This window comes from Mus musculus, chromosome 6 (assembly GCF_000001635.26).
Source record: "Mus musculus strain C57BL/6J chromosome 6, GRCm38.p6 C57BL/6J".
Taxonomy (NCBI): Eukaryota; Metazoa; Chordata; class Mammalia; order Rodentia; family Muridae; genus Mus; species Mus musculus.
The window spans coordinates 6,170,091-6,189,011 of NC_000072.6; the positions used below are offsets into that span (position 1 = coordinate 6,170,091).

General features: G+C 43.6%; 1 protein-coding gene across 5 annotated transcripts in view; it reads right to left on the reverse strand.

The window, feature by feature from the left end:
* Slc25a13 (solute carrier family 25 (mitochondrial carrier, adenine nucleotide translocator), member 13) overlaps nucleotides 1-18,921 on the reverse strand; it is a 176,087-nt gene that overhangs the window by 128,873 nt on the left and 28,293 nt on the right. For all 5 annotated transcript variants that reach the window (NM_001177572.1, NM_015829.3, XM_030255494.1 and 2 more), the window contains exon 3: nucleotides 10,881-11,023. In NM_001177572.1, the coding sequence (NP_001171043.1) occupies nucleotides 10,881-11,023 (143 nt within the window). The remainder of the gene's footprint in view (nucleotides 1-10,880; nucleotides 11,024-18,921) is intronic.

Below are 18,921 nucleotides of genomic sequence, written 5' to 3' on the forward strand. Positions count from 1 at the left end.
TGACTACCTAGCTTGAGTAACTGTGGCATACCTCGAAGGTGGCAACCACATCTAAGCTTCTACCATCATTCTACATGCTGACCCGTCAACTTGCGAGCGTGCTATGCCTTGAGCTCCTGCCACCACAGCCCGTCAGAGGCTCATCTCCTTTATCCTCCCTAACAAATGGGTGCTATCTCCTGAAACAAACAAAAGTAAGTCCTTCCTCCTGTCTTCCTTCCCAACAGAAGAAGTAAGCTGCTTCTGTTCAAGTTATGAAAAGGACACCCAGTGCACACACTCACTGGTCTTCCCAGTGCACACACTCACTGGTCTTCTCAGTGCACACTCACTGGTCTGTCTCAGTGCACACACTCACTGGTCTTCTCAGTGCACACACTCACTGGTCTTCTCAATACATACACTCACTTGTCTTCTCAGTGCACACACTCACTGGTCTTCTCAGTGCACACACTCACTGGTCTTCTCAGTGCGCACACTCACTGGACTTCTCAGTGCATACATTCACTGGTCTCAGTGCACACACTCACTGGTCTCAGTGCACACACTCACTGGTCTCAGTGCACACACTCACTGGTCTTCTCAGTGCACACTCACTGGTCTGTCTCAGTGCACACACTCACTGGTCTTCTCAGTGCACACACTCACTGGTCTTCTCAGTGCACACACTCACTGGTCTTCTCAATATATACACTCACTGGTCTTCTCAGTGCACACACTCACTGGTCTTCTCAGTGCATACACTCACTGGTCTTCTCAGTGCACACTCACTGGTCTCCTCAGTGCACACACTCACTGGTCTTCTCAGTGCACACTCACTGGTCTCAGTGCATACACTCACTGGTCTTCTCAGTGCATACACTCACTGGTCTTTTCAGTGCGCACACTCACTGGTCTCAATGCACACACTCACTGGTCTCAGTGCATACACTCACTGGTCTTCTCAGTGCATACACTCACTGGTCTGTCTCAGTGCACACACTCACTGGTCTCAGTGCACACACTCACTGGTCTTCTCAGTGCACACACTCACTGGCCTCAGTGCATACACTCACTGGTCTCAGTGTATACACTCACTGGTCTCAGTGCACACACTCACTGGTCTTCTCAGTGCATACACTCACTGGTCTTCTCAGTGCACACACTCACCGGTCTCAGTGCACACACTCACTGGTCTTCTCAGTGCAAACAATCACTGGTCTTCTCAGTGCAAACAATCACTGGTCTCAGTGCATACACTCACTGGTCTTCTCAGTACACACACTCACTGGTCTTCTCAGTGCATACACTCACTGGTCTCAGTGCACACACTCACTGGTCTTCTCAGTGCACACACTCACTGGTCTCAGGTTCAGTTTTATGTCAGTCCTGGCTGGGGCCTCAGATGGCTTCTGTCAAGTCTTGCTGTTCCCTTATCCACTGATCCTAGTCAAGATGACTCTAGTGTGTCATTCTCTCCATAAACAACCAATATCTCAACCTACACCTCCCACTCATGAATTTCCAGGACAAAAAAAAAAAAAACACTGAAATCAGAAGAAAACTTCTTTCTAAATCTACCCAGCAGGTCCCCAGTACAGACCTCTAGTCTCTACCCTCCTTTCCATTTTTCCCCTAGGTCAGCAATCATCAAATCTGTCCTGGGACAACTCAGCAGCCTATAGATTTCTTAGACCCCACTAAGCTTTAATTTATAAAGACAATATCTACCATACGATTAGAAATCAAATCTGAGAAGTTTTAAGTTGTCTATTACTCCATTAAAGAAATCTATAAAACGGTCATATAAATATTTGTTTGAAAGATATCTATAGTTTTAAACAAAACAATTAGTGAAAAAGTATGTTTCTATCTGAAAATTTTTTTAACACCTCAGTCGAAAACTACTGCATTCAATCTGAGAGATAAGCTGTTTTGATGACTATGAACACTACAGGCTCATACGGATTCACACAAAGAAAAGAAAGTCGAGTTGTAACAGCCCTTTCAGGACCTGGGATGTTATTCTTCACTCTAACACCAGCATCAACAAGCAAACCTTTCCTAGGGATTAGTGGAAGCTCTGTGGGCCTTTCCCCACTGTTACTTTAAAAACCCACACGTGTTGATGGCTTGAGTAGAAAAACCCACGAGTGCTGACGGCTTGGGTAGATCCTCTATGCGTCTGGGTTTCTTTCTGAGCAACTGAAAATACTGTCCCCTGAAGTTATGTAGATCTTCCAAACATTGGGGATGGCTCATTACCACATTTAAAAAGCTAATTTCATTAGTTATTGCCAGTTACATTAGGAAAATCTTTAATATCGGGAATCTGTCACATGAAAAAAAAACTTAATTATTTTAAATAATTTATTCTTGGGGTAAAAAAATCCTATAAAAATTTAATTCAGCTATTAACTGATCATTTTCTCTCAACTATCAAAACATAAGTATGTAAATTCTTATGTGTACTTCCTACTTAGTCACCCAGTGTATGTTCAAGAATTTAAGAAGTCAGTTAACTTTTATACTTCACGAAGCAAAAAATATTATTGCTGTTGTTGTTAGTGTGTGGTAAAGAAGACAATGACAACTCACTTCATTCACACTGCTAAACAACAGAAACATTTTGCTCACAATTCTGGAAGATTAAGGGACACCAGTAGATTTAGTGTCTAGAAGAGACCTGTTCCACACAGACGGTTGATACCTTCTCACACGGTGGGAGGAGTAGACAGGTTCCTTCAAGCCTTTCTTTATAAATCACTAACCCCATCCAGGAGACATAGCCCCACTGACTTAGCCACTTCCTGAAAGACCCACCTCTTAAATTCATAGTTGTTGGGGTCAGGTTTCAGCAGGAATCTGGGGACACCAACAACTGGTGGCAAAACTAGCAAGTTAGCCATCTTCAGTCTTAGAGACACCTGCTCAAACATCGCAGCTGTAATGAGAGTAGGCTGCACTTGTATATCTGTGCAGGAACAGTCTGACCTCCCAGGCTTCTGAGGTCATTGAGCTTCCAGGGGTCCACTGACCACACTCTGAGCACTGCTGCTCTAGATCTCCCCATGCTCTCACAAGAAGCAAATCTCTTAGTCTAGAGCCAATTGTCTTCCCTTTCCTACCTACAGGATCGATTCTCTCCGCCTTCCAGAGTCCTGTCTGTCAGCATGCCTCCCCTTAGCAGTCTATACGCAAAAGAAACCCCTGTGACCTTCCCTTCCCCGATCTGACGATGTCCATTTCTTGTCCTTTCAACAAAACTCTCCCAAAGAGGGCTTGGAGCAGAAGAGGAGGTGGGGGGGAGGGGCAGGCACATATGAATGAGATGTGAAATCAGTACCTAGTCGCTAATCAACCCTTTCTGGAATTAAAAAGAAAAATACAACCCAGGCATCTGACATTCCTAAAGATTTTTCAAATGCATCAGCAACATAATACCAACCTTTTTAAAAATTCTTTTGAATTTACTCCTCGTTGACAGTGTCTAGCCACCACATTGCATGCACCCCCTTCCTATGATTTCAGACATCAGATATTAAACACGCGGTGAGTAATGCAAAAGGAAAGGGGGTTAATCAGACATCCGCAGAAAGAGAAAGAAAATAACCCTGATTCAATGAGAGCGGTTAATGAGGCCTTTTGTTTTGGTAGATTAATTTGGGAGTCTGATGACTACGAAGAACATTTAAGCTCCTTGCTTTGGCTGCTGTTGATGATTAGCAAGGCTTTTTTTTTCCTTCTTAATTAAAGAGATGCCTCTGGTTAATTCTCTAGATTATGAATTTCAGGTGTTTACCTGAAATGCATGTCCACCGTAGCACGGTGGAAAACTTGGCTCATTAGCCGACAGAAAGGCCTCCTCTGCCGGATGGCGACTGTACTCCACAAATGATGAGCAGCTCAGCCTGTGAACAGCTGATGTTTAAATACATTACCCTAATGCTCTTTAAGCACTGCCAATTGTAAACCTCATTAAATCCCAGCATGTGGCCACGGCCTGGATTTCTTCACCACAGCCTCACAAAGTGAAAACAGGTATAAAATGATTTTATCATCAACACTGTTACATCCCCTTCACCCTGGAAAGGATTTAGAGGGCTGAAGTTTCCTTGCTATGAAGCAGTGAACAGGGAAAAAACATTACACTCTTTCACACGGGCCACAAGTCTAAAAACCTCGTCTTCTGCTTTTATTTCTTGGCACCCTATAGTCCTCAGGCAGAAGGCCTGACCCAGGACTCAGTCTTTGTTCTCTGAACAGAAAGGATTTCTTCCTGGGTGGTGATAATCCTCTCTGATCAATACAGGAAGGTGGGGGCTGACAAGACAGTGCCCTGTACCTGTCAGCTCATCAATAACAACAGGGTATCTGACACTCCCCTTCTCAAGTTTGTCCTCACAGAACGCATGTCTTCACAGCGTGAAAAGGGTTCTATACCCAAGGTCGGAAGCATGTGCTGTGTCCACGGACCCCAGATGTAAACATTTATCCAACTACAGCCAGAAAACAGTCAGAAAAAGAAATGGATCTGCACCGAGCAGGCACTTTCTTGTCATCACTCCCTGAATAACACGAAGAACATTTCACACAGCATTATATTGGGTTAACTAACTATAATGATGATCTAAAGCAGAGCGGAAAACACAATAGGTCAGGTTTAAGAATCACAAAAATGGAGCTGGGCGTGGTGGCACATGCCTTTAATCCCAGCACTCAGGAGGCAGAGGCAGGCAGATTTCTGAGTTCGAGGCCAGCCTGGTCTACAAAGTGAGTTCCAGGACAGCCAGGGCTATACAGAGAAGCCCTGTCTTGAAAAACCAAAAAAAAAAAAAAAAAAAAAAAAATCACAAAAATGTATAGAAGACACCTGGGCATGAGCAGATCTCGGCAGGATCCTCTGAGAGTCCTGAAACCAATCAACCATGTTCATAGAGAGACAACTGTCTATGGAAAACTTATATGTGATCCTAGCAAGCCAATGAGATATTCCAGCCAAAGGAGCCCCCTGACAGACAGGGTTCAGTACCTTGGCAAGTGGCCAGCTAAGAACTCAAAAGCCCCAGCTCATCCAAGCCCCACTTAGTCGCAAAGTTTCTTTGGTCTTAGCTTGCCCTCATGAGCATGATAATCATTAAAAACAAACAGGAAATGTGCTTGGCAAAGCTCATATGGACTAGCATGAGACTTCCACCTGCTTTTTAGTAGGTAAGTGGTATGAGCTGTATATGGAAATTGTATTTTGATAGACACAGCATGGTTTCCATCTTAATTAAAAACTACAGTCACATCAGAGTTTGAAATAAAGATCTGCCTTTAACTCTATAAAAAAATAAATAAACAAATAAATAAATAAAGGCTACAGTCACCACCAAAACTCTAAAGATACATCCGAAGCCATGCACAATTAACAACCAGGGGACCATTCACACTGCTCAGTTACATGGCTTTGTAAGTGGGTCTGTGCCTGAGAAATTCCTCCTCCTTAGATGGAAGGTAAGCCACCCCCCCTCCCTCAGGAAGCCAGAGAGCCAGCGGCTTCCAGCCCCAGGCATTCAAAATTTCTATTCCTCTCCCTCAAGAGCCTTCATGAATTGATTAAATCCGTCCTCAAATTGATTAAGACAGTAGAACAAAGGAACCCCTACACACAACAAAGAAGATCAATAAGGATTATGCTGCCCCACAGGAAACTCTGCCAACTTCCTGATTCAAACCAGCCTTGGGTGGCTCTCCACAGCCTAAGATAAATGTCCTCATCCTCACCCTTATATGGTCTACACATGGCCTATCCTTCCCACCACGTCCTGCATTTCTAGACCCAGACATGCTAGAATCAAATCACAAAATGTAGGGCTTCTCCAGAACCTGTTCTTCCGGCACTAAATGTTCTGTCTCCTGTTCCTGACCCCAGGACCGACATCCCATGTCACTCATGTCCCACATGTCACTCATGGGATGTCTTCACTGACCTTTCAGTGGGCATGAAAATTTGATTTACTGTCTCTCACACTCTATTCCTCATCCAGGGCTGTCTTTAACAAGGTCTCTTCTTGTGCTATAACAAATACCCCTCTGGCTATCTGGAATAGCCCTGTTTGTATGTAGAAAGACCCCATGGGACTGGACAGTCAGCTTAGCAGTTAAGAGTACTTGTTGATCTTGCAAAAATCTCCATTTCTGCTCCTAACACTCTCAGATCGTTTTCCTCTTCTAACTTCCTTGGGCACTAAGCATGAATGTGGGACACAAACATAAACGTAGGCAGGACACTCATACACATAAAATATTACCAAAAAAAAAATTGTGTTTGTTTAAAGACTCCAATGATGGAACTTAGAGCCAATGAGTTCACATGCATTTGCTTGTGCTTCTCAGACTAACTTCACACACTGATTAAATCCATCGTTAGAAGTCCCAAACTGAGCCAGGCAGTGCTGGTACATGGCTTTAATCCCAGCACTTGGAAGGCAGAGGCAGATCTCTGAGTTTGAGACCAGCCTAGTCTACAGTTTGCCAGGCCAGCCAAGGCTATACAGAGAAGACCTGTTTCAAAAAACAAGAAGAAGAAGAGGAGGAAAGGAGAAGGAGGAAGAGAACAACAACAACAAAAGGAGGAAAAGGAAGAGGAGGAGGAGGAGAGGGGGAAGGGGGAAGGGGAGGGGGAGGAGGGAGGAGAAGAGGAAGAAGAACAAGAAGAAGAAGAAGAAGAACAAGAACAAGAACAAGAAGAACAGAACAAGAAGAACAGAACAAGAAGAACAGAACAAGAACAAGAACAAGAACAAGAACAAGAACAAGAACAAGAAGAACAACCTGAACTGCATAGAGTATTTCAGCCAAATTGGGCTAGCAAGAATGACTCAAAAGCCAAAGCAAAGCAAACCAACCTGACGCAAGCAAGCCATAGATCCTCTATTTAATTTGAATTGTGAACACTCTTCTCTTCTAATAGTACAAATGGCAGACAGCTTCTTTTCCTTCATATACTGAGCACACACAACTCTCATTGAATAATGCAGGTAGCAACCTTGGAGCCCCACTTGCAGCAGGCCAGCCATACCCTTCTCAGAATAATGGAGTAAGTTTCTCCTCCCCTATAAACAATCAACAATAGAAACTTACATAGTTTCTATTCAGATATATCCCTAATGTATCCACATAATAGAATGGAAAGTCTGACCTAGCCTAGACTAGTTTGGGAAGCATAAGCAGTAAGGTAATGCTCTGTCCTCAAGTGAACTTTTAGAATCCCCTGTTTACCATCTTATGCCTATGCATGACTGGGCATGCATGTGATTAAAATCAGATGCATTGTGAGAAGAAGATATGTGCAGCAGAATTACATGAGTTAATCCATCAAAAGAAACAGAGAGGCACACCCACTACAGCCCCTTAATAACGCAACTCCTTCTTCTATCAAACCCCACAAAAAAGTTTCAGTAGCCAAGGACCTTGAGTACCTTCATTCTTGACTCTTTGAAGTGTATGTATTCTCTCTTGAAGTATATTCTGATCATTTCTACTGCTTTGCTTTAAATACAGTTTCTTTACTACTTTGCAATCTCTGTGGGCTTTTATTTAAATTCCTTAAATAAGGAACCAAACAATGCCAAGGGTGGATGGTTAGGGGCGTGGTAGGGAGAGGTGGGGCACACCTTTAAGTTCAGCAGAGGCAGGAAGATACCTGAGTTCAATGCCAGCCTGGTCTACAGAGAGAGTGCCAGAGCAGCCCTGTATGGAGAAGCAGACAAACAAAAACAAAGAAAACCAAAACAAAACAAACCACAATCAAACGAAAGCAAAGAAAAGAAGGGAGAAAGGGGAGGGAGGGAGGGAGGGAGGGAGGGAGGGAGGGAGGGAGGGAGGGAGGGAGGGAGGGAGAGAAACCAAACCCTGAAAACATTTGGCTCACACATGGACAGCTATCACCAATGTAAACAAAAAAAGTCACACTTTATAAAGGAAAAATGGTAAATACAGCTCACTGGATATGATGGCACACTCCTGTAATCCCAGCATGAGGCTGAGGCAAGAGGATTGCTGAGTGTGAGGGCAGCCTCAGCTATAAAACAACACCATGTCCAAGTAGGACACAGGCAGTAGTGTCACAGCCTAGTAGATCTCTGGATCAGACCAAAGGTACCACTGGAAGAAGAAACAGATGTTTTTCATAAACTGGTCACTGACTCTAAAAAATTCCTTACAACTATGAGCTTTCCTTTTTTTTTTTTTTTTTTTTTTTTTTGGTCTTTGAGACAGGGTTTCTCTCTGTAGCCGTGGCTGTCCTGTAACTCACGCTGTAGACCAAGCTGGCCTCGAACTCAGAAATCCGCCCTTCTCTGCCTCCCAAGTGCTGGGATTAAAGGCGTGCGCCACCACTGCCCGGCAACTATGAGCTTTCTAATGCCCCAGAGAAAATGTTGTGGACGGGCCCGGTGCTGTTCTTGTGAACCAATCCCCTAATGAATAAAGGAGCCAATCACTGGGCGAGTAGGAGGGACTTCCGGGTTGGATGGAGGAAGATAGCATGAGGTCAAGATGTAGCTTTAAGTGTCTCTCGGGTCCCTAGGCGGATGTGTCAGGATTCGCCAGCAGAGGATTTAGATTTAATATTACAAGTTTAGTTGTTGCACCCAGCGATTGAGTTACTGTTGTTTCTGAATTAAGTTTATGCTGCATTTTCCTTCACACTGAGGCTCATCTGGGTTCATGAGAGAAAGCCTGAGGTGTTCCACAAAGGTCTGGGGGTGGAGGGTTTGAAGCATGGGATTGACATGGTAGCAACCCGCCAGTGGGAACCTAGCGAGTTGGGTGTAGCGATTATGGAGTTTTGAGTCAGAGTCTCCACGAGATAAAAACAGGTTGGCCATTGCCCTCCAGTACATGGCCAGCCAGGCTGCTGGAACAGAGAGTTGCTGGCACAAAAGCAGGAAAGGCCTGTTTATTTTTTAATATTTCCCCGCAACAAGAAAAGAGCTGCTACAGTCAATTATAACACAGAGAAAGATCAATGTATTAAAGAAATGCCTGCCGCCCCATGCTCACCACAGCAGCCATGATGATGATGTCAACTCATGCAGGTATCCATACAGGAGTAAATTAAGAATGTGCTATGTACACCTAATAAAACAGTACTCAGCCTTTAACAATAAAATTCTGTCACATGTGGCGATGCAGATGAACTCAGAAAATCTTATATTAAGTGAATTAAGCCAGGCATAGAAAAACAAAGGACACGTGTTCTGACCTATAAGCAGAATCTAAAGACATTCGGAATCCACAAAAGCATGGAGCGGAATGATGCACACACAGGCTGGCGGAGCATGGAGCGGAATGATGCACACACAGGCTGGCGGAGCATGGAGCGGAATGATGCACACACAGGCTGGCGGAGCATGGAGTGGAATGATGCACACACAGGCTGGCGGAGCATGAAGTGGAATGATGCACACACAGGCTGGCGGAGCATGGAGTGGAATGATGCACACACAGGCTGGCAAGCGGGAGGTGAGTTGACACTCTTCAAAGAACAAAACAGTTTCTAAAGACGGTTTTGGGCACTGTGGCGTTATGGTTAAGAAAGCCACAAGTGTACTTGAAAATTGCTAAGGGAGATTTAAATATTCTGAATGCAAAACAAAATATGCACATAGTGTAATAGATATGTTAGTTTCTACAATCAATATGTACTTTAGCATATGTTATAAATAATAATATTCTTTAATCAATTAAATATAAATTAACCCACCACTAAGCAGGCAGAGGCAGGAGGATCTCTGAGATCGAAGCCAGCCTGGTCTACAGGGTGAGTTCCAGTCAGCCTGGCTACACAGAGAAATCTTCTCTCAAAAAATAATAAGATATACAGACAGACACATATAAATTCCTAGGTCTCATAACATCTCACCAATTACAACAGCCTCATCAAGCTATAAACAAGTCTTACAAACATGGAAATCTTCTCTCAAAAAATAATAATAAATAGAATAAACTTTACTACATATTTGAAGACAAGACAGAGCAAAAGTGTATATTACAGTTGAGAAACCCAGAATTTCTAAATGAAGGTGTCAACAAGGCCATCCAGAACCTCTCTCCTGAGGCTCTTTGGGAACTCCATCTGAGGCAGGCTTGAGTGGCTGCAGACACTCGGTTGTGAGTGTACCACTCAGACTCCAGCCTCGTAGTAATATCACACCTGGTCCCTGTGTCAAATCTCCCGCTGCCCCCATCATCAAAGGCTCTTGTAATGGAAATTAGGTCCACCCAGATAACACAAGATAACATTTTCCTGTCAAAATGCTTAACTATACCAGTCCCCTAGATTCTGCCTCCAAATATGGTAAGATTTGCCAATTCCAGAGGAAACACAGAGGAAACTGGTCATTGGGACAAAGCAAAGGGTGCCCTGCAAACTTTTGCCTGATTGGTTCTATGCAGTAGAGACTCAACTCTAGCCAGCCTGACTTGGTAACTTGGAATCATCAGAATTTTCTATCTCTCATTTTCATACCATTTAAGCATACATGAAACTTTAAAGACAATTTAGACAAAGAGACAATCATAGAAGTTATGTCCATAGAGTCATGTTGAAGTTCATAACTTTACAGCTATCTTGAGATATACAAACAGACACATATAAATTCCTAGGTCTCATAACATCTCATCAATTACAACAGCCTCATCAAGCTATAAACAAGTCTTACAAACATAGAGTCCACAACTCTGAAACAATGCTTGAAGAAATACTGAGATATCATGTCTAAAATGATGGATTAATAGGTAGAAGAAACAGTTTTGGTCATATAGAGGGTGCATACATATAGTGACTTCTTTACCATTAAGCAAAAGAAAGTTGGTGTGAGCAAAAGGAAGGTATTTAGAAGTACACATACCCATCTTTGGTCTGATCCACTACACCACTTAAAAGTTCCACAGTTTTCGGGTTGGGCTGGCTTTCTCCAAAAATATTCAAATACCGAGTGACAAAGTCATGAGGAGACATAAAAAATTCACCATTTTTTTCAATGCTCGCATACTGTCGAAAGAGGAGGGAAGAGGTAAGAAAGTTATTTAGTATCTCCGATTCTTAAACATATATGACCACACAACCAATAGTGGAAGGCCATGACCATTCAAAAGATAAAAATCATACAGCCTAGTAACATCTTCAATTATCATCTGTCACTTTAAAGAAAAAAATTTAAGGAGTCAAATTTTATGCTCACCAGAAGCTCTCAACAATGGCTTTTGGGGGACCTGTGGCAATGTCTGGTAACAGTTTTCATTGTTATGACTTGGAGAGAGGGAATTTGTCACTAGCAAATATAAAATAATGCCCGACAGAGGTCTCATTAGGAAGCCCAGGTGACCCCAACCTCAAGACCTCTCTACCTCAGTCCTCCATCGCGATTACAGGCATGCGCACTAAGCTTAAGGATGTGTCCTTGTTAAAGTGAGATCAATTGTGAGGTATTAACTATCCTTCCATAGAGCTGGCAGTGAACGTCTTGCATTCCTGTGTAACAAAGCCCAATTCAATGCAAAGAGAAACAAAACTGATGTTCAGCCGACCTGAAGCCGTCAGAGCGACCTCTTACTCTGGTTTTCTATTTTAGCCCTTCAAATGTATTTTGTTTATTTTGGCTCCTACCAAGCAATTTATAGATGTGGAGCCCCAGATGGCTTGGGGTCAGATGCTACCCAATCCCTAAGTCCATGGCTGCTCAAATAATTCACTCAAATGCTTACAGTCCCTGAGAAAAGAAGACAAACTGGGCTGAGGAGCTGCCGTGGAGCCACGGGCATCCTCTGTGATGTTGGAAGCAGGTTTAGATTGCTGCACTAGGCAATGCCCTAGTCTCAGCATCACACAGGGGCTCGCAAGCACGGGACTCCCTTCATGGTGTTCTAGGACTCGGTTCACTTTAGGCCAAAAGGAGCAGGCTGTGTCTTGTTTCTGGGCACACCCAGCTTGTGGGAAATGCTGAAAATAAACACGAGGATGCAGCATCCTCGATGAGGAGAACCAGACCTCCTGATTTTCAAGATGAAAGAGAGGAGCATAAGGTACCTGAGGGCAGGGGTTACTAAGTGACCAGAATCACACTGGCAGCAGCAGGGTGATGAGGGGCACGGTGTAATGAAGAGCAGTACCAGGTTGTGTAGGCTGCGGGGTCTGGCTCTACCCGATTCCACCTGAACATACTGGGAGTTAAATAAAGCTTTCTGGGCTCTGATGATTCATGTGCAGAATGGGTGTAATAATATTACCAGCCCCATATGGCTGATGCATGGAGCGGATGAGATAACAACACACACTATGAACGATGCCCAGAACACAGTAAGCACACTTCTGGTTTTGCTTTTTTATTACATATATGTATGTATGCATCTATGTGCATATGTATCCACATATGTATGCACATAGATGCATGCCACAGCACTCATATGGAGGTTGGAGGAGAACTCGTGGAAGTCCGTTGTCTCCTTTCCACCATGTAGAGTTGGGGGGTGGAACTCAGACTGTGCCTTTGTATCAAACACCTTTACCTGCTGATCCATTCTGCTGGCCCACTTTTTTGCTTATCTAATTCATTTCTTTAACCCACCGTTTCACTGAGTGAGATCTGCTGCTGGTATCAAACCAGGTCAAGGATGCAATGAGGGTTTTCTTCCATCGCTAGCGACCTGGTCCGAGGCACTGCCTAAGGGAAGTCATGGCAAAATGCTAGGATACTATCTTCGAAGTATATTTCTCAGATAACAGTACAAAACAGAGACAGCCCAGCGATGCCACCATCCTTCACTGGCATTTACTTTAATTTGCAGGGAATGGACAGAAGAAAGAATTCATTGTTATTTTTTTCCCTAAATGAGGACAAACAAGCTTGAAATGGAAGTGGCCTGTCATCGAGAATGATAGCAATCCTATGGTTGGTTATACGAGGTTTCCCTATGATAGTGATTAATTTACCTTAGAATACAACTTAACTTTTCCCCTGCTGGTACACATTTAGATTCTTTCCAGTCTGGGTTATTTTGTACAAAAACCTAAGATAGCCATTCTTATATATAACATTTGTCCCAATTCCTATTTTCAAAGAACAGACTCCCTGAAAGAAGAAATTGTTGAGTTAAAGGACAGGAACCTTCAGGCGCTCGTCGCTTATTATCACGCTGTTCTCCGGAAACGATTGTACCAATCGCTCTGCCACCCACAGCGCCAGAACGTGCTCTCGTCCCTTCTGAGGTCATATTTGTTTCAAATACTTTTCCAGTTTGACATTTTTATGTAATTCAGTCTAGAGGGCTTTTTTTTTTCCTTTGCCAATCCTTCCATTGCTTTCCTGACCTTGGAAACGCAGTCCCTTCTCATGTCAAGAAGAAATCCCAACACAGTTTCTCTCCTGACCTTTGACCAGATCCGTATTTAGCATTAGGCTCCCGGATATCAGAGCTCTGTTTCTGTATGTTTTGTGACATGAGAATATTCCGACTTTTCCCAATCTATATTGGCTATTCCAGGCCCACAAACCATGTCTTCCCCGACCCTGCCCTGCTCTTTAAGATGCAGGCTTTTCACTGATAAATTAACAGATGACCACCAGGGAGCACAGTGAGAAGCTGACTCCACCTGCAGCTTCAGTTCTCAGAGGCTGGAAAGGCTTCCTGGGGCCGGAGTGTACTCTGGGGCCGCCAGGCACAGCACCAAGAATGTGTCATGGATCGGCAGTTCTGAGCGATGGGAGACAGTCCAAGACCACCCTATCTTGTTGACCTGTCTGTCCTTGCAAGATAACAATGACTCTTGCTTGCGGCAACTGCAGGGAGGGCCCTGTCAGGACAGGACTTTTTTTGGCTGTGTTCTTTCCCACTGTTGTTTCCGCAGATTCCCAGACTGCTGAATGGGGCTCGAGAAACCCTTTCCCGATGAGAGAAGGGTTCAGAACGCTGCATCACTTTTCTCCTGGAGCTTTTCTTAGCCTGATGGTTATCCTTTGCATTTTCTCCAAATGATCCTGGGAATCATTGTCAAGTTGTGAACCGGAAACTCAATCGTCCCCGGAAATGCAAGCTCAAGCCGCTCACTCTCAAGATAATGAGGGATAATGAAAGTTGGCAAAAACACAGAACATTCCCACATGCTGGAGGTGTAAGAAGAAACTGATGGAGCTGGTGAGGTGGCTCAGCGGCCAGGAGCACTGGCTGCTCTTCCGCAGGACCCGGGTTCAATTCCCAGAACCTACATGCCAGCTCACAACTCTCTGTAACTCAAGTTTAGAGAATCACAGACATGCATGCAAGCAAAAATACCAATGCACACAAAAATGGATATTTTTTAAAAATATTTTAAAAATATAATATTTTTTAAAAATATTATACTTGTGTGTGTATGTATATGTATATGTATATACATGCATGTATATGTGTATACATATGTGTGTATTTATATATGTGAATAAACTGACAAACCATTTTAGAAAACTGCTAAGCAATATCTACTGTAACTGTGCTAACATGACTATAGACAGCAATTTCAATCATAAGGAAATCTATAACAAAATGTACATGGACTATAATACCAAAAAGTTTGAGTATTCACAGCAACTTATCTTAGGATGACAAAAATGCTTTAAAAACAAAAACAAGGGGGCTGGTGAGATGGCTCAGTGGGTAAGAGCACCCGACTGCTCTTCCGAAGGTCAGGAGTTCAAATCCCAGCAACCACATGGTGGCTCACAACCATCCGATCACGAGATCTGACTCCCTCTTCTGGAGTGTCTGAAGACAGCTACAGTGTACTTACATATAATAAATAAATAAATAAATCTTAAAAAAACAAAAACAAAAACAAAAAAGCAACAGTCCAGAGATCACTCAATGACTGGATACTTAATTGACTGTCATATAGTCACACAATAAAATACAATGCAGCAATAAACTAACTCACTCCACCACCCACCACACATAAAATCAGGGTTGGAGGTAGAGGTCAGTGGAAGAGTGAAAGCCTGTGTTGACACAGGCCTAGAGCTCAGCAAGAAGTAACAGAGTAGACACAGACCACATTACTATACTTATCCTGCAATGAAATAAAGGCCTGAACTAAGGTGTCATGAGAGAATCCAGCCAGTTAGCTTTGGGGGCGTGGTGACTGACTAGCACAGGGAGCAAGGAACTTCTGGGTGCTAGTGCCATGGGCTGAACGCTCACTCTGTAAATAACCACGGCGATGTGTGCTGAGGATACATGAACCAGACTCAGACCAACTGTCACACTATCACTGAGGAATTTGTATTGCCCTCACTTGTTTAGAGGTGATAAAAGAGGTCTCCTCTTAAATGACATGTTAATTTGGATGCAGAATACAGTTGTGCTCAGTTTAGAACAAAGCAGTCCACCAAAGCAGGAATGACCCACTCTGGGGTTCAAGTAAATACATCAAAGGTTGTCTCTTGGACTCATGGACAGAGGCCAACTACGATAAAAGCATAAACTAGGGATGTTGACAAGGCAGCTTGGTTGTCCTTGAAGCAAGGAACAAGGGTCACTGCTGGGGAAGACACACTTCCAGCTGCCACAGCTCTAGAATACCTTTCAATACCTCTGACGATATTCTTCGGAAGGCTTTTCTAATTCTTTAAACACTCATCAACTGTGGTAACACTGAATGAGGATAGTAGCAGACAGACTCAGAAAAGGAACCTGTCCCTGCAGTGCCGATTCCACCAGGACTGGAGTCCTATCTAGCTTGCTCTCCACTAGTAATTTTAACAAAGCCTGTGAGTGGTGACCTGGGTCAGAGCCCTTATCATCTGGCCACTTGTGTTTACCAGGTGTCATTCACTGAACCCTGGGGCTGAAAGACAAATTCTCCTGGACACCCTTTCAGTCAGAGACTCCCTGGACACACCGTACACCAGGTCCTGTCACCGGCCAGCCTTTACCTTGATTCCCTGTTCCAAGGACAGAATAACACAAAACAGGGAATAAAAAAAATTAATAATTTAAAACTTACATTAACTGAAGATGCGTATTACAGCATGTAGGTGAATTACAGTAAATACTCAACAAAGAGATAAGGAAAGTACATGTGAAAATGTACAACCCAGTGTGGCAAATACTCAGTTAGATTAAGGGCTAATCATGTACACATTTGCTTTATAATCTTATTTCTGTTTGAAATTGTCACAATAAAAAATGAAAAATCTAAGAATCCTGAAGCTTTAATTTAAACAAATTTCTATTATTAAAAATTTTAAATTTAAATAATTTTTCAACTAACCAGAAAAAAGGGGTGTTGTTTTATAAAAATAAGTCTCAATTGCTCGCATAAATGTGAGAAATACACTTCCACATTCCAACCAAAATACACAGACAAGAGCGACCCAAGCTTCAGAGCCCGCCATGAGCTACATCTAAAAATTTCTCTTAAAAATATAGTGCAAAAGCCAGGAGTGAAGACATCGTTAATCCCAGCACTTGGGAGGCAGAGGCAGCTGATCTCTCTGAGGCAGGCGCTCTACAGAGTGAGCTCTAGGACAGCCAGAGCTATAGGGTTTTGAAACCCTGTCTGGAAAAACCAAAACCAAAACCAAAACCAAAACCAAAACCAAAACCAAACAAAACAAGAACTACAAAAAGAACACTAGTGCAAGCTAAAGGAAACCTGCAGATAGGAGGCCATGCAACAGGAGCGAGGGCTAGCACTCCTTTGGTAAGGTGCTTGCCAGGAATGTTTTGGGCAGACTTCAATACCAGGCACCATAAAAATGAGGAGTGGGGAAGACCTACTCATTACAATGTTGCATGATAGTTAATCAGAAATGGCAACTAAATAGACAGTAATGAAGAATGACTAGATAAAGCAGCATACAACGACGAAAATTAAGAATGTCGTAGTTTTAAAACTTATAGAAAAATAGTTATAACTTAACCCGTGTTATGTTAGACGGAGGGACCTTAACAAGGCAGTATTTGTATAGTTTTCCTCCTGTTAAGAAAAACAACTGAAAGAGAGAGCAAGAGATGAAGAGGGAAAAGAAAGAAGGGCAGAGGAGAAAGAGAGACATCCGTGTCTGTGCGGAAATCCAAGACAGTTGTCTTTATGCATCTGCCTTCTGAATCTTCAACAATGAAAAAAATTGATCGTAAGAAAAAAGTCCCTCAAACGGGAACTAAATGGAGTTTTCCTACAAACGTTTCCTGGTGTGTGCCATGCTTCAGTTGCCAGCCCAGACCTGAAACTCCACAAAGAGCTCACATCCTCCCTGCTGTGCCTGGCCCCTGCCACATCAGAAATGGAATCGCTCTAGACTCTTACTCATAAAGATTACACCTCTCCCACACTCCACACTCTGGAGGTACTGGTCTCATCCTGCCCTGCCCTCTGTGTGTGTGTGTGTGTGTGTGTGTGTGTGTGTGTGTGTGTGTGTGTGTGTGTGTCTGTTCTGCTACTGAACACTCAGGGCATGTACACTGTGGCCATATTCACACAGCCAGCCCCCACCATTATCAAAGATTGATTAGGCTCCGCACCCTTGAGCGTGCCTCAATCCAGCCCTTGGGAAGCAGAAACAAGTAGATCTGTTGAGTTCAAGGTCAACCTGATCTACGTAGTGAGTTCCAGGATAGCCAGGGCTATGGAGAGAGACTAGGTCTCAAAAATAACAAACAAACCAACAAAAAGACCAGACACTTTCACCAGACACCCCTTCAAAGTACCCCCTGAGCAGTTCATTGCCCACTGCTCCTGCAAACACCACTGGAATCAGAGATCTCCGAAAGCATCTCTCACGAACCCCAAGCCCACCCTCCCTGTCTTTGCAGTACTCGGAAAGCCGTCAGGGCTTTCTACCTATTTACAGACATGGCAGGCTTTCGAGATGCTCACCCCCAAGGTTTCTATCACATCCTGCTCTGCACAGCACCCTTCCTGACAGTCTCGACCCATCTCCAGGCTTCCACAGGGTCCTCCTTGCTCTCCTATTGCTCCCCCATGCTCTCCCCACCAGCTTCTCCCTCCACACAACGGAATCTTTGGAGCGGGTTTACTCAGTCTCTTTTCCTGCGGTATTCCTGAAAAACCGGCCTGTGCTAAACCTGAGCTCCTGAGACAGCCTTCATTTACTCTCGGTCCTCTTTGCTCATCCCACTTGTAACAGAGCATCCCTGCCCTTCATTTAAATCACAAATCCTTTTAAATGAACATGAAGCTTCAGCAAATATACTAGGTAGAAAAACGTCATCATATTGAGATTAAAACTGTGTGGAGTTCAGCTTCACACACACATAAAGCATTGGCGAGCCTTTTCCCAAGAACAGCCTTCAAAGTGGACGCCATTGTTTTAGCCCGGCCTGTTGCAAACCAAGAACCAACATTCCACTCATTCTCTATTCATTCTAGAGTTGAAGGTAGTTCCCTCCATACATGGGGTACACTCCACTTTGCACGTACTACTCTATTCTTTTTCCATTTCAGCTCAAAGTTCCTTTCAAACTACATTTCCATAGGAAGTCGTAATTGGTCTGCCATAATCTCCCTACACATTAATGTTACGTCATACTTACGAACCGTATCGTGGCTCTGTTTTTTTACTTACAGACAGAGAAATATTTCGGGGCAGAAGTCATGGTTTAGGCATCGTTACTAGATGCCCAACATCTAAGAGAACCTCAGAGTCAGGTGAGCAGGGTGAGACTGAGTCTCCTTCTCAAAAGCATGCAGTTAAGAATCCAGAAGGGTGCCCTCTTCAGTCTCTAGGTGACTCTCTCCCCATCTGCTCAGCTTCATGGCTCTCTGACCTCCAGGGCAACCACCTCCCCCATGACCCAGACACCTAGTACCAAAGGCTCCTTTGTATCCCTCCCGGGCTGCAGATGAATCCTTCCTTCTGCCTCATTCTTCAGAGAGCTGGCTGGCCTATTTCACAT